The sequence below is a fragment of the Pseudorca crassidens genome, chromosome 10, assembly GCF_039906515.1.
Source record: "Pseudorca crassidens isolate mPseCra1 chromosome 10, mPseCra1.hap1, whole genome shotgun sequence".
NCBI lineage: Eukaryota > Metazoa > Chordata > Mammalia > Artiodactyla > Delphinidae > Pseudorca > Pseudorca crassidens.
The window spans coordinates 58,079,540-58,104,561 of record NC_090305.1 but is presented as its reverse complement, the minus strand read 5'-3'; the positions used below and the strand labels follow the sequence as shown (position 1 = coordinate 58,104,561).

The 25,022-nt window shown below is 38.0% G+C and overlaps 1 protein-coding gene across 6 annotated transcripts in view; it reads right to left on the bottom strand.

Annotated features, from left to right (window-relative positions):
• Positions 1 to 3,822: 3,822 nt before the first annotated feature.
• GOLGA4 (golgin A4) overlaps positions 3,823 to 25,022 on the bottom strand; it is a 105,398-nt gene continuing 84,198 nt past the window's right edge. For 5 of the 6 annotated variants that reach the window (XM_067753767.1, XM_067753770.1, XM_067753769.1 and 2 more), the window contains 7 exons: positions 24,120 to 24,140; positions 23,872 to 23,940; positions 22,044 to 22,119; positions 19,487 to 19,590; positions 14,483 to 14,569; positions 7,348 to 7,410; positions 3,823 to 4,526 (listed from right to left, as the gene is read on the bottom strand). In XM_067753767.1, coding sequence (XP_067609868.1) covers positions 7,381 to 7,410; positions 14,483 to 14,569; positions 19,487 to 19,590; positions 22,044 to 22,119; positions 23,872 to 23,940; positions 24,120 to 24,140 — 387 coding nt within the window. In that variant the 3' untranslated portion in view covers positions 3,823 to 4,526; positions 7,348 to 7,380. The remainder of the gene's footprint in view (positions 4,527 to 7,347; positions 7,411 to 14,482; positions 14,570 to 19,486; positions 19,591 to 22,043; positions 22,120 to 23,871; positions 23,941 to 24,119; positions 24,141 to 25,022) is intronic. The other variant, XM_067753768.1, reaches the window with a different exon arrangement.

Here is a 25,022-nt window from a genome sequence, read left to right as displayed (position 1 = left end):
GAGGCTGGGGTAGACATACTTCTCCCTAGTCCTCCCAAGTACAACTGAAAACCCTGGACACTGTATATAAAACAAACCTAAGAAGACTCTGAAAGGTGGAGAGGAGGAGGCAGACTGGCCAGGACGCTTGGGACCTGAGGAGTGACATGCCATGAGTTCCCGAGGCTTTCTCTGCCTCATATACAGCAGACTTGGACCTGAAGAAACTGGCTACCTGGAAACCGGTAGCAAAGAACCAGGAAAGGGGCAGCCTAGCAAGACACAAAGCTTTTAGACAACCACGGCTCCACTCCAGCCACACACCAAAAGAAACCTCCAGCAAAAAACAATGACCCCCCTCCCAACCCTGTCAGCAAAGGCCCAGTGGGGAGCCTAGACCTCTAACAACTGCCAAGCTATAAGGACGGACCCAAAACTCATGCAGGGTGATGTCAGAGAAGGTTGAGCAGGAAGCAGGGACTTTCATCCCTGGTGGGTAGCAATGAGACCTCCCAATCCCACCCATCCCCATGATGTCAGTGGAGACCATATGGGAAGCCTGGACTTCCACCCCCACCAGCAGCAACTAGGTCCCCTCCCCTTTCCTGCTGGGGTAGAGGGAGAGGAGGCCCAGGGGAGAGTGGACTTTCACTACCACCCAAAGGTAAAGAGGTCTCCCTCCCTACCACCCCTCCCACGGTTCAGTGGAGGTCTAGTGGGCAACTGTTAACTCTACATCCCCACCCAGCAGTGATGAGGAGACCCTCTCCACCTTGGGTGTCAATGAAGGCCTAGTAGAGAATCTGGATTTCTATCCCATCCTTTATCGGACAAAGACTTTAAAGCAGCCAGCATACATATTCTTCAATGAGCATTACAAACATGCTTGAAATAAATGAGAAAACAAGGTCTCACCAAAGAAGCAGAATATCTCTGCAAAGAAATGGAAGATATAAAGACCCAAGTGGGAATTTTAGAACTGAAAAATACAATGACTGAAATTAAAAACTCAATGGACAGGTTCAACAGCAGAATGGAGGGGACAGAGAAAAGAGTCAGTGAACTTGAAAACAGAACAAGAGAAATTACTCAATCTGAACAACAGAGAGAAATTAGACTGGAGGGAAAAAAACGAACAGAGCCTCAGGGACTTGTGGGACTATAACAAAGGATCTAACATGTCATTGGAGTCCCAGAAGGAGAGCAGGGAGAGGAGAAAGAGGGTAGAGCTAAAAAAAATACTCAAAGAAATAATGACTGGGGACTTCCCTGGTGGTCCAGTGGTTAAGAATCCGTCCTCCAATGCAGGTGACGTGGGTTCAATCCCTGGTCGGGGAACTAAGATCCCACATGCTGCGGAGCAACTAAGTCCGCATGCCACAACTACTGAGCCCATGTGCCACAACTACGGAGCCCACACACCACAACTAAAGAGAAGCCTGCACATCACAACTAGAGAGAAGCCAGCATGCCGTGACGAAGAGCCCACATACTGCAACTAAGACCCGACACAGCCATAAATAAATAAATAAATACTTTTAAAAAACCAAAAAAAAAAGGAAAGAAATAATGGCTGAAAAGTTCCCAAATTTGGCAAAAGACATAAACCTGTAGACTCAAGAAGCTGGGCAAACCCTAAGATAAACCTAAAGAAATCCACACCAAGACACTACATAGTCAAACTTCTAAAAACTAAAGACATCACTTTATCCTGCAAAAATATTTTCTTTTGCATGTGTCAGTTTTCACTAAGTTATGCTACAGTAACAAACGATCCCCAAATCTCAGTGGCTTATAATAATAATAATTTCTCACTCTGTTACACGTCTGGTCAATGTGTCACTATCCCAGGGTCCAAGCTAAGGGAGAACCCATTAACTCAGTCTCATGGCAGTGATAAAGCAGCAATAGCTGAACTAAGCAAGGGCTCTTAAAACTGCTGCTCAGATGTGGCAAAGTCATGTCCACTCAAAACTCATTGACTAAAGTCACACAGCCAATCTCAGTGTTGGTGGAGAAATGTATTTCCACCCACTACAACAGTAGGTACTTCAAAGTCAGATAACGAAGTATGTGGATGCATAACCCAAATATAGGGAGGGAGAGAAGAATTGGAAACAACAATCCAATCTACCACAATCTGCTCACTGGGTCATAAGGATTCATTTCCTTCCTGGTTGCCCGTAAATTACATTAATTAATGCTCTCAAAGACTTCCCAAAAGTCTCACCCAATCATAGCATCAGACATAATGTCCAGGATCTCATGAGCCACACTGGATCCTGAGTTAACTTTTCTTGGAAACCTGGAATGAAAAAGACAAATGGTATGTTCTACTCACTCCCAGCACACAGTAGTGGAAAGAGAAATGACAGACATGGAAACACACTACACATTCCTCATTTAAAAGGGGAGGGCAGCCCAATCTGGGTGTGAGGTAAGCAAGAAGCAGCCTTCCTGCAGCAGGGGAATAAGCAATTGGAAAATTATAAGAGATGTACCCATAGCTGCATTTTAACTGCATTTAATCGTCAGAGTAAAATTTTAAACGGCCATATTGTTTACTAAGTGTCATATGTTCACACATGTTTGGCATTTGGACACTTCTGAAGAACGTAACAAACAACAAAGCCTGACTAAAGAGGATCCCAAAGGAAGGCACCAGGAAATTGTTATTATTACAATGGCCGGAGGATGGAAAGAATGTCGCGGCCTTGCCTGCACCCTCACCCGCCCCCGCACTGCCGCCACGGAGAGTATGCTTCAGGCATAGCTATTTCAATGCAGCTTTAACACTTTAACCAAATATGGGTGAAGCCCAGCTTTGAAACGTAGTGTTCTAAGAGTGTACTGACTCTGAATGCTCACCCGTGCGTCACATCTTTGGAATGTTTGGGGAAAGGGTGCCAGACAAACCTGGCACACAGTCTTCTGAAGTGTGTCCGTGTTTGGCAACCAAAGGCTGTTGAGAAAAAGACAGGTTGGTCCTGGATTGTTCTTTCCAGTGTGCTTACAATATGAATAGCAAGACCGTCATGGAGTACTGAATGAAAGTGACTAATTACACACAACCTAAATGTTCAACAGTAGAGAACATGGCGTTAAATGATGGAATATTGAGGGTAAAATATTAGGCAATTAAAAATGTTTTCACAAGGGGCTTCCCTGGTGGCGCAGTGGTTGAGAGTCCGCCTGCTGATGCAGGGGACACGGGTTCGTGCCCCGGTCCGGGAAGATCCCACATGCCACGGAGCGGCTGGGCCCATAAGCCATGGCTGCTGAGCCTGCGCTCCGCAATGGGAGAGGCCACAACAGTGAGAGGCCCACGTACTGCAAAAAAAAAAAAAAAAAAAGTTTTCACAGAAATTTTAATGGGCCTTAATATAAACAGAATTATAAATGTAGTCATGTGTACACACATACACACACACACACACACGGCCTATCCTTCTGTACATCCATTCACACATTAGAAAAATACTCAATAATTAAATGCATAAAAAAAAATATTGGGCTTCCCTGGTGGCACAGTGGTTGAGAGTCTGCCTGCCGATGTAGGGGACATGGGTTTGTGCCTCGGTCCGGGAAGATCCCACATGCCGCGGAGCGGCTGGGCCCGTGAGCCGTGGCCGCTGAGCCTGCGCGTCCGGAGCCTGTGGTCCGCAACGGGAGAGGCCACAACAGTGAGAGGCCCGCGTACCGCAAAAAAAAAAAAAAAAATCCAAATGCTTAGCTATTCAGCTCTCTTGACAAATAGTTCCTCATTATATTCACCCAGATACAACATAAATTCTTAACTATTTTGAAATAGATTTCAATTTAGGAAAAAACACAATAAGCACATTTTATATAGTAAATAAACTTTATTTATCTGTTCTTCTGAGATGACATTGCCAACAGTCACAGATTTGCATACGATACAGTTATGTATTGACTATTTACAATTTACAGTAGTATTTTTTCCTCTGAAAAATATAAGTACAAAAGCTAAGTAAACAATGAGGTACTGCCATTTGGATTTATCATATGTCATAGCTTAAAGAACTAGTCTTCAGCAAATATTCAACAAATCAATCTGGATAAAATAGTCAATTAAATGCTCTAATATATCAGGAAAAAGTCCACTAAGTTCCACCTCAAAATGTATTGCACAAGTCTTTTAAAAAAATCACCCTAAAAATAAATAGGAAAGGCAAGCAGTTCTTTAAAAAGAGGGACAAAAAGAATGGAAGAAAGGAACATTAAATGAGCCCATAAATCAGGTTAAGTTATTCAAAGTATCTTTTAAACAACACAAAACTCTTCCCAACAGAAAAACTGAAGAATCCCCCCCAAAAAAACTATCACCGTTTCTCCACTGATATAATCTATTTTAAAGGCAGTCTGCAATCTTTCTGTGGCCAATGTCACATTTTTCTTGGTCTTCTGGCTACATGAGGGGCCCTGAATAACAGCTTCGTTCTCTAAGAACAGCAAACGTGCACAGTTTTCCAGGCCTGCCCAGCATCACTCTCCCCACTTCTTCAAGATGAAGGCCGGAGCCATGACTGGAAAAGAAAAAGGGTTAGGATAAAGAAAGAAAGAAAATGACATACGTATACTACTATGTATAAAATAGATACCTAACAAGAACGTACTGTATACCACAGGGAGCTCTACTCAATGCTCTGTAGTGACCTAAATGGGAAGGAAATCTGAAAAAGAGGGGATATATGTATCTGTGTAACTGATTCACTTTGCTGTATACCTGAAACTAACATAACATTGTAAAGCAACTATACTCCAATAAAAATTTAAAAAGAAAGGAAGGAAGGAGGGAGGGAGGGAGGGAGAAAGGGAGGGAGAAAGAAAAACCTTTTAAAGCTAACTTTCGTGAGATTTATTTTTTCAAGTTAAAGTAAAATTATATCAAGATTATATTCTATGGTCTGAGGACTGAAGCAGAAATATTCTAAGTATTAAATCCTAAAGGAATCTTCTAAAAATTACTGTTCTTGGAATGACCTTTTAGTCAGCAGTCCTGGAAAGCAGTATTTTTAAGTGAAATCTGGAACTGCAACCTTTCAGCACATATTGAAGGCTACCAGGTCATGACTGCAGAAAGCCAGGAGTAAACGTGCTGACATGGCAGAATCTCACAAGAACGCAGACTGGATTTAAGAGGACAAAAGGTTCTTCCTTTTTCCCTAATGTAATGATTTTTCTACATATTGCAGTTCTCCCAGGATGCCAGGCATGGTGGCGGAGGATAACAGCATTTTGGTGTGAAAAAGCTATGTATGCCTCGTGAAATTAACAAACTTAATTTTAAAACCGTAATCTGCTATGAAACATGGTGCTAAACCTTCCTAAAAAGGTTTCTCTAATTAAGATGCTAAAAGCCAGTGGTCAAATCAAGTATGAGGTTAAAAATGCATAAAAATAAAATACCAAAAAAGATTAAGTAATAGAGACAAACTTTTCAAATATATTTTAGTTCTAGAGAGAGTATCAAGGTCTTCTCAACTTGTAAATGAACAATATAATCCACCACTCGTGATCTATCTCCAATAGTTTACTATTTATAAAACTTGTTCAACATTCATGTTAGTCCTAGAAACGTAGAGAAGATAAGAAAAAGATCTCCTATGACATTTAAAACCCTTTGTCAGTTATTACTTTCAAACGTTAGCTTGCACTGTTGCAGGAAAAGAAGTTCATGCATGATTCAATAATGCTGCACAATGTCAATGTCATGAGAGACCCAAAAAAGGCTGGGAGAACTTTTCTAGTTCAAAAGAAACCTGAAGAACATGACGACAAAATGCGATGTGCAATCTTTCAATGGATCCTGGAATTTTAAAAATTATGAGACATTATTTGGAAAAATGTGGATATTTACTATATATTAGATAAGAGCATTGTGTTAATATTAAATTTCCTGAGAGTCGTAACTGTATTGTATGTAGGAAAAGGCCCTTGTTCTTAAAGATACTTGGTAAAGTATTTAGTTTATGTTTGCAAGTAACTGTCAAATGCTTGCAAGCACCATGTTTGCAAGCAACTGTCAAACGTCACAGAGGGAAAAATATATATGGAGAGAAAGCAAGAGTGAGAGCAAGTGAGAAAATTTGGCAAAATGTTGATAACTGGTAAATGTAGGTGGAGGGTATATGGATGTTCATTGTACTATTTTTACAAATCTTGTTTGAAATTTTTCAAACTAAAAGCTGAGGAGACAATCAATCAACGGAAATGCTACAGAGTATACCTCTCAAGTGATAAATGATACTATTTAAATGCAATAACAAGCATGATACAGTATTTATAATATTATAAACAAAGGTAAATGTTAAGACTTATTGAATTAGATTTGGGATTTACAAGACTAATGACAGCTTTAGAAAATCACTAAGGCAACTGACATTAAAAATAAAAATGAGATTCAAATGTAGGCAGAAAGGATATTTAAAGCAAAAACGTTAAAAAATGCTATATATTAACATTTTAAAACTTGATACTGTTAGTTGAACGCTAGCTTAATAATCAGAGAACCTTTAATTTAATTATAATTAAGTTCTATAGATTGTGATACAGCTTATTTGTCACTTGTGAAAATTCTTGCAAAGTTTGAGGTAAAGACGTACCCTAAATTTTTAGGGGTGCTAAATCACACTAACAGCATGGATAATATGTGGAGGTGATGGGAGGGGTGTTTAAATGTGAGGACAGCCAACTGTGTCCAAACTTTTTAGATGCCTCCCCCTCATTGTAATAATATGTTAATTAAAAACAGCCACATTCAATTAGAGCAGGCTGCCTAAGGGTCTCCTCCTCAGGACAAATGTGCTACTTCGTTATACTGCATGATCCCAGGAAGTAATAAAACTGCCATTTATTTTAAAATCAATTTTACTAGTGCTCATTATTTCAGATTAGCCTTGACTCTAAGAAGGCTTTACAATATTTTACATTCTGGATTCGCGAAATACAGCACCTTTATCTAGAAAATGATTTTTCATTTTTCTCTCATAATCTTTATTAACTTCAAAGACCATTCTTGAGAAATAAAAAACAAAAAGGAATATAAAATACATAAAGATTTTTTTGGATTCTTTAGCAAAATTTCAAAGACCAATTCTGAAACTTTCAACTACTGTTGAAAGAACTAAAATTTCCTAGAATTATGTAACATTTACTGGTGGTGATTATTAATCTATATATTATTAATCTATAAAGCAAAATTAACAGAAAATCCCTGTATTAACCCATAGCATAATCATATTTTCATTAAACAAAAGAGCAAAAGAACTCCAGCATAATGGTTAGTATCATGCAATACATTTAATTTTTGCAGAAAAGACAAAAGACATATTATTCTTCACTCACCACATGCTAACTAAGCACAGACTGACGGTTTACTCAGAAGATACCACTGCGAGGTGAAGTATACTACAAAGCCAGGAAGAAAAAAAGCTTATTGGATTAGTTTTAAGACAACATAACACAGAGATTATATGTGTATATGAACTTCAAAGGATTAAACAGAATGTACTTAAATTTTTCTCACATCTCCCCAAATCAAGGGAGGATAGGCTTAGGAATCTGTAATAGCTCCCTTCCATCCTAAGTAAATATAACACTATGTAGTGGAGATTTTACTTGGAACTTTAATTTAAAAGTTTAAACAACACAATTAAAGATGTACTTTACACCTTAAGTACATATTTATATGCTAGACATAATTAAGTCATGATTATTTGATTTATAAAAGGATTTCTTTCATAATTCCATTAAAGCACACACTACAATTTGATTTACATAATTTCAATTTACCACCAAAAATCTGGGGGGAAATGTTGATGAATGTGAATACAGTGTGTCTATATGTTGAATCATCATTCCTAAAATATGTCAATTTTATCAATGAATAACTCTTGTATATCAACAGTATATCAGGAATGGTTTCAGGAATGATAACCCAAACCAAAGTTTCTATTCAAGGGGACCCAATCTCTGCAAACACACTTTTACTATAGCAACCTCCTTAAATAAATTCTATGTCCTATTTAACATGGTCATAAACCAAGATTATTAATTAGCTTCCTGATTTGCTTTAAAACAGCATCAGCAAAAACAGTTGTTTATAAATTCCGAGTCTATTCTTAGTGTAACCAACCTCAGAAGCATCATTTTATTTATCTTTTATATTTAATGTACAGTTAGTAAGGAACAGCAAGATCAAAAGACAAAGTAGAAAATATCTGCAACACACAACACAATAAGGCTAACATCCTATTGGAAAACTGGCAAAAGCATGTGAAATATATGTATGCTCCCTGTGTCTATGCTTGTTAAGTACTGAAAAACTGAAATAATCTAAGTGTCCATGGATAGGAAATTGATGAACTCAGCTGTAGGACATCCATATAATCAACCAATCAAAGAATACGGTAAATCAGTTTGTAATGAGGTGGAATTATATAAAAATAAGTGAAAAAAGCAAGCCGTTGCATACTCTCATTTTTATAAAATAAAATACTTAAATGATAAAGGAATAATTATAAATACATAATTATAAAGCTGGGGGATGTTCACCACACCATTAGCGAACATGACCTTGGCAAGGTGGAGACAGCTGGGAGGCTGAAAATCATGAAGAGCTCCCCTTCTATGGAATGTTTCTGAACTGTTTGCAATGTTTTTTTGCAATGATCACATATCATGTAATTCTAACAATATCAAGAGGTAAAACCACTTTTAAGATAACAAATATATGTTTTACACGTGCAGTGTTTTTCACTATGCATCATTTTTATGTGCATTTGTTTCTTGAATCCACCTTGCATGCATCTACTGAGACCACGCAAACGGAAAGGTAAACCTCAACTAGAATGGAGAACTTTTATACCTAACGATGCTGAAAAGTTCTGACGATTTTATTAATCTGGAAGAGATTTTTAAAATTTCAGCCAAAAGGAGAGAAGTCAGAAACATTAACTTAAGTACAAGACTGGTCTAGGGTAAGGACTGGTCAAGAACTTGACACAACACAAAGGATCAGCATGAAAGCAAAGCAATAACAAAGTCAACAGAAGATCAATCTTTAAAAATGACTAGAGTGGATGAGAAATGAAAACATGCCTAATCTTTCTCATCAGAATAGAACAATTTTCTTTTAATGGAGTCAATCAAGAAAATAGCCATCCAGTTTAAACGTGTCATTAAGTTTGCTAACACTCTAAAGAGAAAAGTATATTCCTAGAAACACATTTTAAAAGAGATTTCTATATAACAAAAGAACCTCTCAATTCCAAGAGATGATTTAGCACCTGATTAAAATAAACTTTCTTACTGTAATTATCCTAAATAAATAACACTCTCTTTAAAAAAAAAAAAGTCTGATGGTGTACTTCCAGGGCAGTCTTATTCAATTAGACAAGCTAAAGACTTCCGTATTGGGACTTCCCTGGTGGCGCGGTGGTTAAGAATCTGCCTGCCAATGCAGGGAACACGGGTTCGAGCCCTGTTCCAGGAAGATCCCACATGCCCCGGAGCAACTAAGCTCGTGCGCCACGACTACTGAGCCTGCGTTCTAGAGCCCGAGTGCCACAACTGCTAAGCCCACATGCTGCAACTACTGAAGCCTGTGTGCCTAGAGCTCGTGCTCCACAACAAAAGAAGCCACCGCAATGAGAAGCCCATGCACCGCAATGAAGAGTAGCCCCCTCCCCGCTCGCCAAAACCAGAGAAAGCCCGCGTGCAGCAACAAAGACCCCAAATAGCCAAAAATAAATAAAATTAATTAAAAAAAAAGACTTTCGTATTCACTCTTGCTCCCACCCTGAAACTCAAACATCCAGTCTACTCTTGCCACTGCACTACCTAAACCATCACAAACCAGGCATAATAAGCTAAAAACTGAGAGGAGGGAAGAGGCTGCTCTAGGGAACACAAAGGTATGTGCATTTGGTATGTGCACTTTCTGTAACTTCTGCCTGCTGCATGTAAGACAATTTTTTCCCACTTGAATGAAATCTAAAACTTTAAAATTTACAACTAACTTAATACTTTAGAGGAAAAGAAACCTTAGAGATAGAGTAATCAACATACTTGTTTTAGCAATAAGGGCCAGAAAGATGCAAAAGGTTTGCTCAAAGTCACACAGGAGCTGAGCTGTTGAGGGCTAGCTCTCACCAAGCAAAGCTGCATGTGGTGGCACTCAGAGGTGCTGAAACTGGAGATGGGACATGTTTTGAGCTGGTTTCATTCCTATAAAGTGACCTGACTGTCGTAGTGAGGTCTTTCATGGTTTATCTTACACACATTATTGGTTTACCTTTCCAAGTCTCACCTTCTCGGAAAGACTCGTTCTACTCATCACTACATGTGGCTCAGGAACCACCACCACCAGCCCCACCGTGATCACAAAACCCCAGTGCGGGCACTATACGTATTTTGGTTCTCCAACAATCCTAACAAGATAACGTTAGTTTTGTGAAGAAACAGAGGCTCTGAGACTTGTGTGTGCACTTTCTTTAACTTCTACCTGCTGCATAGAAGATAATTTTTTCCCAGTTGCAAGAAATCTAAAACTTTAAAATTTATAACTAATTTAATACTTTAGAGGAAAAGGAACCTTAGAGATAGAATAATCCAACATACTTTTGTGAAGAAACAGAGGCTCTGAGACTTGTCAAATGAAGGACTAGTATTCCTTCTCTACACATTGTGACCCTCAAATAAACCAGACTTTACTTATGCTCTATAATTTACTCTTACTTGACAGATAATGGTTTCTCATCTATGAAATACATTCTTCAAATTAGGTTAAACTCTGAAACCACTTGTTAAATAATAACTGTTGTATTCTGTAGTGGGGTTTTTCAAATAAACAGTATAAAAGTCACTAAGGAGAGGGGAGATACGGTAAAGAGGGGACATACTGAAAAATACCTTACCAGCAGTCATGGACAGTTTTCGATCAATGCCACAAAGCAAACATATAATCATTAGGGTCATAAAGCAAAGTTTTTAGGAAGTATCCCTCCTCTCATACCTGTTAAATAACGTAAATGCTGACGTGGCTGCACACTCTCAGCAAAAAGTGCAATCCACACTCTCTCAAGCATCCCAAATACTAACGGACAGGGGAGGGAGCTCTGCAATATGACGGGGTTTGTTTGGTTTACTTATACCAGCTTTGTAGCCCCCAAACCTACAATAACAAAATAGTCAATACTGTTGATTTTTAATAGAGGGGAAACTGTAGCTGCGGTTACAACAAATTACAGAAATGGTCCATCTGGAACATATATTTAAAACTAATGTGACTAAATAGCTTTTAAACAATTATTTAATAAAACCCTAAAAAGCTCTGCGTTCTACACATATAGGTATCTTTCTATTGGATACTTCCACAGAAAAAGAGAAGTCACTATTCTTAGCAGTGTTTTGCTCTAATCAGCTACAGTTCATTGGGGTATGAAACAAGTTATAATTTCTTTAGGAGGCTTGTTCAAAGACAATGATTCTTACCACTTATTTTATGAATGACAGCAATCTTAAGGCAAGTGTGACTTATGTTTCAACTTTCTCAATCAACAGTAATCTTAATTTTCCATCAAATAAGGAAACAATCATGAGTCACTCTATCTTGTACCAAAAATCTCTTTATGCTGACAAAAGGTGACTCAAATTGATAAGTCATCTTTGGGATCTCCCTCACTTCATGCTCACCATAACCTAGTTCATCTTTCCTAAGCATCTATTTTTATTATTTGAATTACATTACTTAAGCAAATCTTTTATTCACGTATGAATGAAGATGCTACCCCTTCCCCCTAAAATTAAAGGTTCCACAAGGGCAACAATCGTATCGTCCATGTCTTCAATTTTCCTACATTTGCCATAACAAGTAAAATGTTACAGAAAAAAAACAAACAAACTTTTTGGCCAACCCAACAGAAGAGAAGTAGGTGACTGTCAACTGAACTCATTCATTAAGCAAAAGATAATGATGGATGAGACTCTGCTTAAAATAGTAGTAGAAAAAAAAAAAAAGTAGTGGAAAGAGTGGGACTTTCTTTCTGGGCAGGTCAGCCTCTGGGATAAGGAAGGATTATTTCAGGAAGTCAGTCACCACTTCATCCCTATCTAGAATGAATACCATTTTATTCACAAAAGAATAGTGTAAAGCTTTTCAAAGATTTCTTTTTAATTAAACTTAAGAGGGCTTCCCTGGTGGCGCAGTGGTTGAAAGTCCGCCTGCCGATGCAGGGGACACGGGTTTGTACCCGGGTCCGGGAAGATCCCGCATGCCGCAGAGCGGCTGGGCCCGTGAGCCATGGCCGCTGAGCCTGCGTGTCTGGAGCCTGTGCTCCGCAACGGGAGAGGCCACAACAGTGAGAGGCCCGCGTACCGCCAAAAAAAAAAAACACCTTAAGAAAGAAACTTTTCCATCCACCTTAAAAGGTTTTTAGATGGTTCACTATTTACATGTAATCAATTCGATTAGTTTCCTTCAAGACAAACCAATCTAAGGCTGTATGTGTGTGTGGGGGGGGTGAGGGGGAATGTTTCCTACCACATTTGCCAAAGCAGTGACTTAGGATGAGTCTATACTATATTCTAAATCCTGACAAAATGTAGCCCAACAGTAAGATGAGAGGTTGGCTATATCCCAACATCAAGATAAAAAAGAGGCTACAGGAGAATGAATAAAGATAATAAAAGCTTTCTATTTACATCCATCATTTTAAAATATTTTCTTAAACTGGACTATAATGAAAGAATTGTGTCAACGGGCTCAAACTGCATTGGAGATTTTTATTTTCACAAACACACAGTTGTTTACTCAGTGAAGAGGAAAACCACTCTGAGTGGACTATAGATTATAGAATTGGATGTTTTGCTGTAATTTAAAACAACATTCTCTCTACTGATGAAGGGCATACATTATAGTTACATACTTCTTTATCAAAAATATCTATAACCAGAAATAACTACAGAGGTATGACAATATTTTTCAGACCACTAGATACCATGGAGAAATGCTTCACCAAAAGAAACAAAGGCTAACCAAAATAACCAACTGTCCCAGAAAATATACAATAGGTAAATAATACAGTATACAATGGAGTATTGGGACAAAAGTCAGGGATGCTGGGATGACTTTAGAAGAAGCCAGAAAGAGGTCAGAACATGCAAGGGTCAAAGGAAAGGAACTTCATAGATGGCTGATAAGTGCTGGGGTTATTTAGCCTGGAAGGTAAAAGCCCTCCAACCAGGCCATCTGTGGGTTCTTGGTTGAGTTCCATGGATTAGAACCAGAACAGATTGGTGACCACAACAGAAAGGGAGACTTGGGATCAAGATAAGCCAGAATTTTTGTAAGAAACACACAGTCTGTAGAGATAAGATAGGATTTTATTTTATTTTTTTTTTTTGCGGTACGCAGGCCTCTCACCGCTGTGGCCTCTCCCGTTGCGGAGCACAGGCTCCGGACGCACAGGCTCAGCGGCCACGGCTCACAGGCCCAGCCGCTCCGCGGCATGTGGGATCCTCCCGGACCGGGGCACGAACCCGTGTCCCCTGCATCGACAGGTGGACTTTCAACCACTGCGCCACCAGGGAAGCCCAAGATAGGATTCTTAAGGGTAATTACTTATTGACTTAGTCCTTCTTACTGGAGATACTCAGACATGGGCTAACCCATCACTAAAGAGTAGATCTTTGTTTGATTTAAATAGGAGAGTGAAAAAAACAGCAGTACTGGGATCATGAAATAGGTAAAGAAATTGGGGGAAAGATGTGGAAGAGCTACAGGCTATTAGCAAGACAAGAAAAGGAAGCAGAAAGAGACAGCTAAGGGCCAGACAGGAAAACAGCACAAATTTCATACTATGCTTAGAATGGATCTTCTTACTGTATTATTGGTTCAGCACAAAAAGAAGTTAGGCAAAGGGAATTTTGCATAATTTATGAAGTGTGTGTTTGTTTCATTTCAGTCACAGCTGACTTGACACAAAGGTTTCTAAGAATTCAGTTATCTACATTTCCCTTGCAGGGTATATGTCAAAAGCTCAAAAAATGCTTAAACTCTTATATCAGAATTATTGTATTTAGAAATCAAGTGAAGTAGAATAAGGAATTGTAATCTACAAAACACCTAACGTCATGATATCATTCGGTTTAAAAAATTATTACTGGATATACCAGAACAAATGCCTTTTCCATCCTTCCCATAAAGAGCCCAAGTTCCAGAAATCTCATATAGCACATACTGGTGCCAACCTCATACATACTATTAAATAAGACTCTTCTTTCCTTGAGAACATCCATTCAGATCTGCCCTCAGTTTAATTTTCTTAATGTAGTTTCACTCTCATTTTTCAGGCTATAGTACAATAAAGATGAAAACTTTTAAATTTCTCTTACCAACTCAAAGTCTCTGTAAATGAGACAGAATGTAAACGGATGAGATAAAGTTGTCTTCTATTTGTAGCCTATTCTTTAAGCTTACCATGAGCCGAGCATCTTCTCTTTCCAAAATTTTCTGAGTCTGATCATCAGGGAACTTCAGTACAGTGGTTATAACCTTTGCCATGGTCTACAAAAAAGACAAGAGACGATCACTAGACAGTGGAGCAGATGGGTCTCACCCCATTCTGACATGTTCTGCTGGTGGAATTCTTTAGTGCTCTCAATGGAAGCCACGACCAAAGAAGTATGATGTGAAGGTACTGGTCAAGGAAATAACAGCCAATGCTAGAATATCAATTTGAAAGGATCCCTCACAAGGTCTGGGTTGATATTATTTTAAGAAGATGTATTTACAATAGCATGAAGCTATATACAGTTCTAATGCTCTTGGCCCTCTGTCTTATTAAAATGAAACTTTATTACTCATTCATTTTATAACGCTTTTTATTTGTAGAAATCTACCTAGTAAGTGATGTATTGCCAAAACATATGCTCTAAACAATCAGATTTAGAGACTCCCAAGTTCAGCTTGAACTAAATCACATCATATATCTCATAAACACGGGCTACTGCATGAACATGAACATGCTTATAGGTATTTTTTAATACATGCAGCACATCAGCCTAATAGAAATACAAATTACATTTTAAATAAACACAAGATGTTTTGTTTGGTAGAAAACAGGATGAATCAGAACATTACACATGGTGGCTTGCAAACAAGATCATAAACTGTGCAGATCTCAATAAATATACCGTAAGTCAGACTGTCACCCATAAGCTCGTGGAAAATTCTCCTCAAAGGTTGAAATTCCCTATTTTGTATCAAGATGAGATGGTTTGAGGGAGACAGAGAGGAAAGAAGATACCACTTATGAAATAAGTAGGATAATAAGTTCAGTGCTTACATACAAATTCAGGTACTAGTGCTCTCCTGAGGATTAGTAGTAGTACTACTTACTGTAGTGCTACAGAGGATGGAAGGCTCACCAGAAAGCTGATCTAACATTCTTTGTTCATAGTTACAAGACTGTGTGTGTGTATGGCAGGGCGGGGAAGAGTGTGTGACTACAGAAGGTCACTGAGCAAAAGATGACATAATAGAGTTAACTAAAATTTTAGGAACACACATCATTAGAAAAAAAGTATAATTATTTCCAGGAAGGAAAAGAACTAACATTTAAAAAAATTCTTATTATGTGCTAAGCCTAGGCAAGGCATTTTACATATTTCTAATATTTATTTCAACTAGCAGATCAACTAATACTATTCCTCAACCACAAACCCCACAAAGAGCAAGATTTTAGTTTCAGCCCTCCTTCCTTCCTCATCCTTTAAATTGTATTGCCTAGACAGAACAGAATCTTCTGTGCTAAACTGAAGTCTAGAAACCAAGCGTATATGTGGCATGAAATGGGAAGAGAAATATGAAGTAGCAACTATTTCAATATTCTTTTTATTAGCACTCTGGAAATTTTAAATGGTTTCTGGTATACTATCTATGAAGACTGTTTTTAGGAAGTACCAAAAATCTAAAATTCAGGGATTCACAATTATAGGGAACATTTCTTTAATTTCAATAGCTTAACAAGTTCAGAAACCCAAAATCCCATTTATATTCACTATGAAACTGCATAGTGCACATCAAGGCACAAACATGTCTGTCAAAACAAAAACAAAAAAAAACAAAACAAAAAATAAATCCAAATGTGGCTAGTTGCCTCTTCACACTTCTAGACAATGTTAAATGGGAAACCCACCTCTAAATTTATCACTGATGCAGCATTTGCAGTTGATTACCTAGTAAAGACTTAAAAGCTCTTCCCTGGCTTGTCAGAAAACACTTTAATGGAAAGCCCAGGCTCTCTGCTGAACCTTGGGAAAGAAATCAGACTGTCTACTCTACGTACAATATCCTTAGGTCCTGGGAAGTAAGGAAAAGTTCAAATGAGCCACCTGGTTTAGAAGTGGCCTCTCCTGCCATGTTTTCTTTAGTGAGAGTCAGTAAAGGGTAGAATGAGAAACACTTTCTATTGAAAAGGAGAACAGGCTGAATTTAAGCATCAAAAATAGCATGGAGGCTCAAAACCCAAGAAAAAGAAAGTGCAAGGACAGAAGAAAGAAGGGGAATTTACTTAACTTCGTACTATAAGAATGTGTATCACATATGTGATCTTAAAAAAAAATCATCTGCCTCATCAAATAGGGAACACTGTGTGCAAAAGCAGATGAAGAAAGACAGGTGGGATGACATACAGATCCTACTGGACAAGAAACAACGGCAGATGGTGATCAAATCACAAAGGCCACAATATACTCTGGCTTGTTCTAAAACCACAACCTGGTCTCCATTTCAAATTCTTTGTGAATGTATGGAAATTAGGCAAATCAACAAATGTCTAAAAATAGCTCTGATTCTGTCAACCCCTGCTCAAAAAATTTCAGGGCTGCCCCCCAACAACCTACAGGTAAAACTCTGAGAACACTCCAGGCCCTCCACACCCTGCAGCCCTAAGCAGAGTCACTTCCACCTCATAGAGCTGGTATTTTAGTTGGAGCGGACTACGTGTCATTCCAAAGCCCACAGTCAATTTCCTGTCTTGGACTTTGTCTGGGCTTTCCTCCTCTCTGAGCTCATCTATCAAAATCTCTGCCCCCTTGTAAAGGCCTGTATATACATCTCCTTCTCCATGATGTCCTTGACCTTCCCACAAGTAAACATGAGGACACTGTGCTATGGTCTGCATCATACTGTGCTTAGTAAACAGCTCCACTTTTTCACTATATGGTAAACACCTTAAAGTTAGGGATGGTGTAAATTTTCATCTCCTTATCCATCATGGTGATAAACAAAGGACCACATACAGTAAGTGCTCAATAAATATGAAGTAAATTAAACTGAATATCTACTGCCAATTTTCAATATTGACTTATAAAATGTGATGGCAGAATAAAAGACTACTCAGTCTTGGTAACCAGAAAAGCACACTGAATGCTGAAGATAAAGAGAGCCGCCTCAACACAGATTCCCAGCCATGTGTTAGCTGGGGCTGCCCAAGCCTCAAGAGCGTCCCTTCTAGCTGTCTCCCAAGTCACAGCCTAGGAGGAAATGCAGAGCCCTGAGACCTGGCTGAACTGGTACCACTCCAGAATGTATCTCATGCTGGGCTGGGCCTTTCTCCAGGACTCAAACTCTGTAGGGATCTCACCCCACACAGGCTCACAACATCCAGAAGATACAGGCTGAGGCAGTCACACTCTCTTCATTTTGCAAATCGAGAAAAGACTAAATAATTTATTTAGCAACAACTCTGGGATGATAGCTTTAGATTCAATGAATAAACCAGAGTAGCTGAAGTTCCTGAAAGGCTACTGTTCATAAAGAAATGCTTTTCCCCCTTCCCTGCAATAACAAGGTAACTTTAAACTATCTACCCCACCTCAAATACAGGCTGCTATCCAATCAGGACATAGTAAGAGAAAGTTACATTTCATTGGTTTTGTTTTTTAAAGATAAGGAGAAAATGAGTTTTAGCTAGCCTCTGAATTAAAAAAAAAAAAAAAGTCCTTAAGAATAAAGGTACTGAATTACTGTGAATTAATATATCCCGCCTATGATTCATGTTCAGGATCACACTAGATATTACTTTAATTTGAACTATCTGATACAGTGAAATTAGACTTCTATAGTGTCAAGGATTCAAACGACTTCTAGCCCTATAGCTCCTGGTGTTTAGCTGAATCTACGATTCATAACAACCTCTTTTTTTTTTTAAATAAATTTATTTTATTTATTTATTTGGCTGTGTTGGGTCTACGTTGCTGCATGCGGGCTTCTCTCTAGTTGCGGCAAGTGGGGGCTACTCTTTGTTGTGGTGCGCGGGCTTCTCACTGTGGTGGCTTCTCTTGCTGCGGAGCATGGGCTCTAGGCGCGTGGGCTTCGGTAGTTGGGGCACATGGGCTCAGCAGTTGTGGCTCGTGGGCTCTAGAGCACAGGCTCAGTAGTTGTGGCGCACGGGCTTAGTTGCTCCGCAGCACGTGGGATCTTCCCGGACCAGGGCTCGAACCCATGTCCCTTGCATTGGCAGGTGGATTCTTAACCACTGCGCCACCAGGGAAGTCCCCATAACATTCTTAAGAGATTTTATGTCCTAATTTTTAGGTCTTAAATATATTTACCAAATCAATTCCTGAACTGGTTTAGCACTCAGTAACCCCCACAGACCCATAAATTAAAACACTGATAATTTCTTAGAAAACTCATTATCCCATTCTCAGCCAACATATAAGGACAATGTAAAAGTTCATGAAGGTAAAAAGTTGAAACAATATCAGAAACAGAAATTGCTTCAAATGAAAAACTTTGAGAAAAGGCTCATGAATTTCCCTAAATGCAATCAATTCAATTAAAGATATATTTACAAAATGTCTGATATAAGGCTCTTTTAAAAACACTGCTGGGGATACAAATAACAGTAAGACAAGACTCTATACTCAAGGACCTTATAATAAATTTAACATTCTAGAAAACAAATTAACCAAGCATTATTACTTACACAGTGTGGTTATTTTTAAACGGTTAATATTCCATATGTGCAAGAGTAACTTTCTTACAGTGACTAAAGTAAAATATTTCTAAATATCCCTACATAGTCATTCTTAATTAGGACCATTTCCAATACTAGCCACGCTATCCTCACGTCTCCATGAAATAGTCTCCATCTATTCTCCTACCTTTAAGATTTGAAGTCAAAAGAACAGTCACATGCTTCACAAAGTATTAAGTTAATGAAATTTTTGTTTTTATTTTTTAGCATCATCCACCAGTATTTTCTAAATTAATATTTTATAAATGTAACAAATATAAGCAAGATCTGCCAATTCACTTTTGCAAACAAAGAGCAATAACACAATTACCTATTGCTTACTATCAGCATGTATGGTCTGCTAATAGTAAACATACAACATCAATATGTGTATTAAAAATGAGACATATTTCCTTTTAAATTAAACCACATGCCAAATCACCAGACATGATTTATACCTTAGTCTCACGACCCATCATATACTCAAAAAGCACTTTTCGCAAATACTCAAACTCAGTAGGTTCTCCAAAGAGCGAGACATCAGTATGGTACAAACTGCGACCTGTCAAATAAAAAAAAAAAACAGATCAAACTGTAAAGACAAAACCAGATAAGCGGGCTTCCCTGGTGGCGCAGTGGTTGAGAGTCCGCCTGCCGATGCAGGGGACGCGGGTTCGTGCCCCAGTCCGGGAGGATCCCACGTGCGGCGGAGCGGCTGGGCCCGTGAGCCATGGCCGCTGAGCCTGAACATCCGGGGCCTGTGCTCCGCAACGGGAGAGGCCGCAGCAGTGAGAGGCCCGCGTACCGCAAAAAAAAAAAAAAAAACCCAGATAAGCTACTTATTACTTAGAAAAAGACAAACTAAAAGACAATCAAAGGAACAAAGAGAGAGGCATCACTCTTATATTAACTGTGTTACATTGTAAGTATTGTACTGCATTACATTACATATACACTAAGCATTCCAGTTGGTATTTTTCCCTCGGAAGAGAAAACAAGAATTATTATAGCAATTTTATTTCTCACATTCCCCCCATCCTCAAACAACTTCTTCATCTTTCTGGCATGGCAATTTAAAAAGACTAGACCTATGGGCTTCCCTGGTGGCACAGTGGTTGAGAGTCCGCCTGCCGATGCAGGGGACACGGGTCCGTCCCCTGGTCCAGGAAGATCCCACATGCCGCAGAGCGGCTGGGCCCGTGAGCCATGGCCGCTGAGCCTGCGCTCCTCAACGGGAGAGGCCACAACAGTGAGAGGCCCGCGTACCACCAAAAAAAAAAAAATACTAGACCTAGGGAATACAAAGATTCCTCAGAACTGGTATTTCTTTCCTAAATATTATGTGGTTGGCTTCAGATATCCTACAATGACTAAAATGATCATTTTTATTTTGTTTAAGAGTTTAGTAACTCAGAATAGTATTCTAGATTTTCTAGTATTCCAAACCTGAAAGCACTGAAGTTTAAATCAAGTTTTCTAAACAGTTCTGAAACACAATGTAGATAAAATAACTTGAAAATGCATGAAATAATAATGCCAATTTAGTGGTTTTCAGATACTTTGAATCAACATCTTAAAAAGACTGTCATATAATTTACAGTTCATCTATTAATCAAGCTCCATTTCAATCTAAAACTAAAGAATAAATACAGTTCAGGTATATGAAGTCACACTGTGACAAACTTTAATTTGAATAAATTCAAAATTATGCATTATGTGAAGTCTATACTTGCATCCACTTCCAGAAGTACGGCACACTAGGTAATCTGAAAAGCCTTCTGCACCAAGAAACATCTAAAAGCATAGCAAAGAGATTAATGTGCCAATTCAAACAGACTGCTTGGATTGTTGATAGGATTAGATGAGTTGATAGACAAAATGTGTTTTATAACAGTGCCTGATACTTAGTATTATATATGTGTCAGTTATTTTAAAAACTGTACATATGTGTTCATTTTACAATTTAAAACTGAGAAAAAAGGAAAATTAAGTATGAAATTCTTAAGTTGAAACTAAAAAAAAAAAAAGAATCAATACTATTCCCTATGCACGGCTGGGCACTGATTTAGCAGTTCTATGCTAAGAATCACATATGTTGACTTAGCTATGGCAAACAGTCTTTGTAGCAGGAATTTTCTCTGCAATGAGCCATAGGAAACTCCCAAGTTGGTTTTCTCTTCTTTTTGAAGTGTGTTTTGGAAAGAATCTAAAGAAAGTCCTTGTTTAATTAAAAACTGTATAATGTCTTATGTTATTTCACAACAGTAAGAGCTTTCAAAAACACAAAAGAATGTGAAATGGTTTAGATTCATGCCCCAGTGCCTTCCATGAAAAAGCAGAAAGGTTTACAAAACATTTAGCAAAATAAAACTATTCTTAATGCAGTGAGGCAGTGAAACTGAGAATGGGAAATTGTTAGATTATTCAGAGATTATTTGAAGTCATGACTATTTCAAGGGAACAACTACATAAAGACTCAAGCTCATCTTTAGAATCCTTTGTAAGTGGCATACATAACTTAAGTCAACAGAGTAATACTTCCAAATCATCCTTCCCCACCTTGAAATAAATACTTTTATGAATTATTTTCTCCTTAAATCCTGGTTTAAAAATAGCAATTACAGCATTATTGTAATAGTAGAAAACAGAAGCATCTAAAATATGTAACTCTGAGTTTGTATGGGTATATATAGTGGATTACATAAACGTCTGGATACACACAGAAGAGTCTGGAAAAATATATGTAAATTGTAAACTAGGTTCAGCTGGAGAGTGGAGAATGAAGTGGAAACTTGCAGTTTCACTTAAAATGGCAGCATTTCTTTTTTACAACAAACATGCATTAATTTTTAGATTACTACCATTCTTGCCATAAAACTAGTTGTTACTGGTGAATTACAAAGGTAAAATACATTCCTTGTAAAGAATGAGATTAGCAAAGACAAAAATGAAAATCATCCAGAAGTCCACCAATACAAGATAATCATAGATAACATGATGAGAGATCATTCCTACCTTTGTAAGGTGTCCCCACAGTTGTTGCATATACGTTCTTTTCATATTCCTTCAAACGATCTTCTAAATTGTGAATCTAAAAATAACAAATATTCCAATCATATCATAAGATTCATATGGAAATCATATGTAAAAAAAAACTGCTGTAGCCACTAGATTTTCTTAATGCTGAATACAGGATATAGGCCAAAAAAAATTAATACATATGGTTTCTTAGATATGACACCAAAAGCAGAGACAACGAAAGAAAAAACATATAAAATGTTTGTGCCTCAAAGGACATTATCAAGAAAGGGAAAAGACAACCCACAGAATGGGAGAAAATATTTGCAAATCATATATCTAATGAGGGACTTATATCCAGAATATATAAAGTACATTTACAATTCAACAACAACAAAAAACAAATGACCCAACTTAAAAATGAGCAAAGGATATTGCTCCAAAGAAGATATACAAGTAATAGGATGCTGAACATCATTAGTCACTAGGGAAGTACAAATTACAACCATAGTGAGATATCACTTCATAGCAACTAGGATAGTTATAATCAAAACACTTGCTGGGGAAGATGTGGAGAAGTTGAAATTCTTATACTTTGTGGTCAGAATGTAAAATGGTGTCCACAATGTAAAACCGTTTGATGGGTCTTCAAAGAGCTAAACATATAATTACCATATGATCTAGCAATTCCACTCCTGAGTACATAACCCAAAGAACGAAACAGGTATTCAAACAAAAACTTGTAAACAATGTTCCTAGCAGCACTATTCACAATAGGCAGAAGGTAGAAACAACTCAAACATACATCAACTGATGAATGAGTTAACAAAATGTGGTATACCTATACAATGAAATATTACTCTGCCATAAAAAGGAGAGGTACTGATATATGCTGCAACATGAATGAACCTTAAAAACATCATGCTAGGGCTTCCCTGGTGGCGCAGTGGTTGAGAGTCCACCTGCCGATGCAGGCAACATGGGTTCTTGCCCCGGTCCGGGAAGATCCCACATGCCGCTGAGTGGCTAGGCCCATGAGCCATGGCCGCTGAGCCTGCGTGCGTCCAGAGCCTGTGCTCCGCAACGGGAGAGGCCACAACAGTGAGAGGCCCGTGTACCGCAAAAAAAAAAAAAATCATGCTAAGTGAAAGAAGTCAGATTAAAAAGTTCATGTATTGGGCTTCCCTGGTGGCGCAGTGGTTGAGAGTCCGCCTGCCGATGCAGGGGACAGGGGTTCGTGCCCTGGTCTGGGAAGATCCCACATGCCGCAGAGTGGCTAGGCCCGTGAGCCATGGCCGCTGAGCCTGTGCGTCTGGAGCCTGTGCTCCGCAACGGGAGATGCCACAACAGTGAGAGGCCCACGTACCGCAAAAAATAAATAAATAAATAAATAAATAAATAAATAAAAAATAAAAAGCTCATGTATTAATATGATTCTAGTTATATAAAATGCTCAGAATAGGTAAATCCACAGACACAAAAAGCAGATTTGTGGTTGTGAAAGGCTGGGGGGAGGAGGTAATAGGGAGTGACAGCTTAATGGGTATGGGGCTTCCTTTTGTGGGTGATGGAATGTTCTGGAACTAGATAATATGAATGCAAATGTTCTTGTTTAAATATATGTGATCACAAATTTATAAAGATATGCTCTAGCACCTTCAGGTTTGAGAATAAAATTTCCTGTGTAAGACAAGATTGCAAAGTCAATTAATAAATGAGTATTAAATCCGTTCTTTTTTAAAAACTAGCTAAATGAGTTCCAAGAACATACTAATAGAAATCAAGGAAGTCATCTCAAAATAAAAGGCACCAATTAGACCTGTACCTGTTCTCTGAACTCTTGCTCTTTCAACTTTGAATCACTGATTAGAGTAGTCTTCTGTGCTAGTTGTGTCTGAAAGAACAAGAAGTCAGATCTGAGATGCATATGGGTTCCATCATTGCCTGGACACATTTCTATACTGCTTGGTAAATTTCTCCTGAGAACAAGTCTCTTTATGTTTTAACCTAAAGTACAGAATGCTCCTGAAAATGGACTACCTTCACTCAAATTCAATGAAAAACTAGTCTTACCTGTAGCTCCATAATTGTTACCTAAAAATGGAAAAGAAAAAAAAATATTAGTGCATATAATAAAATCTACAAGAAATAATAAAATGGAGCAATATGAAATTACAAGGAAACAAAAATTTAGTGTTACAGTCTTAAGAGAGTGGTTAGATTTGAGATGAGACAACTTTAAATATTTGCTTTTAAACCTGGTCTATGCTGCTATACAAACTATTAAAATGTAAATATACATAAAGATAGGTAAACACACAAAAAAAATGACTGGAAAGTCACCTACCAAACTCCTAACAATGATTACCACTTGGGAAAAGGAGGTACCCACCAGGAAGGGTTTATCTATATACTTCTGTATTATCTGACTTTTTTTTTTAACAAGCATGTATTCATCTATTATTTGTCCAATTTCAAAAAATTAAACATATTAACATCTATTTATAGCATATGGGCCCTTTAAGGAAAATTCTGAAGGACCATTTCTGGGAATCCACTCTACACAATAATCACAAATTATTTTCCATTGAACTCAACACTGACATGTAGTTCAAGATATCCCAGAAGCACCAAAAGATGCTCAAAAAGGAAAAGAATAAAAATTCATAAAGAATAAAATAGAAAAATATTTTTTAGAGTAGAAATAAAAGTTAAGGATAGTTTCTCCTTTCTTATGCTACAAGGTAAAGGATTCAAAAGACCTCCTGAATATTAATTTCATAATGTTTCAATACTCTATGGCATCTTGACACAGGCCTCAGTGCCACTTTATGCAACATTAATACTTAATTTGATACTAAGGAAAAGAACATGTTACAGAGTAGAATACACTTATTCGGCTCATAGGAGGCAACATTTAATAGCACCAAGTATATTCATATTGTGACCAAATGGCAAAAAAACCCCACCTAAAAT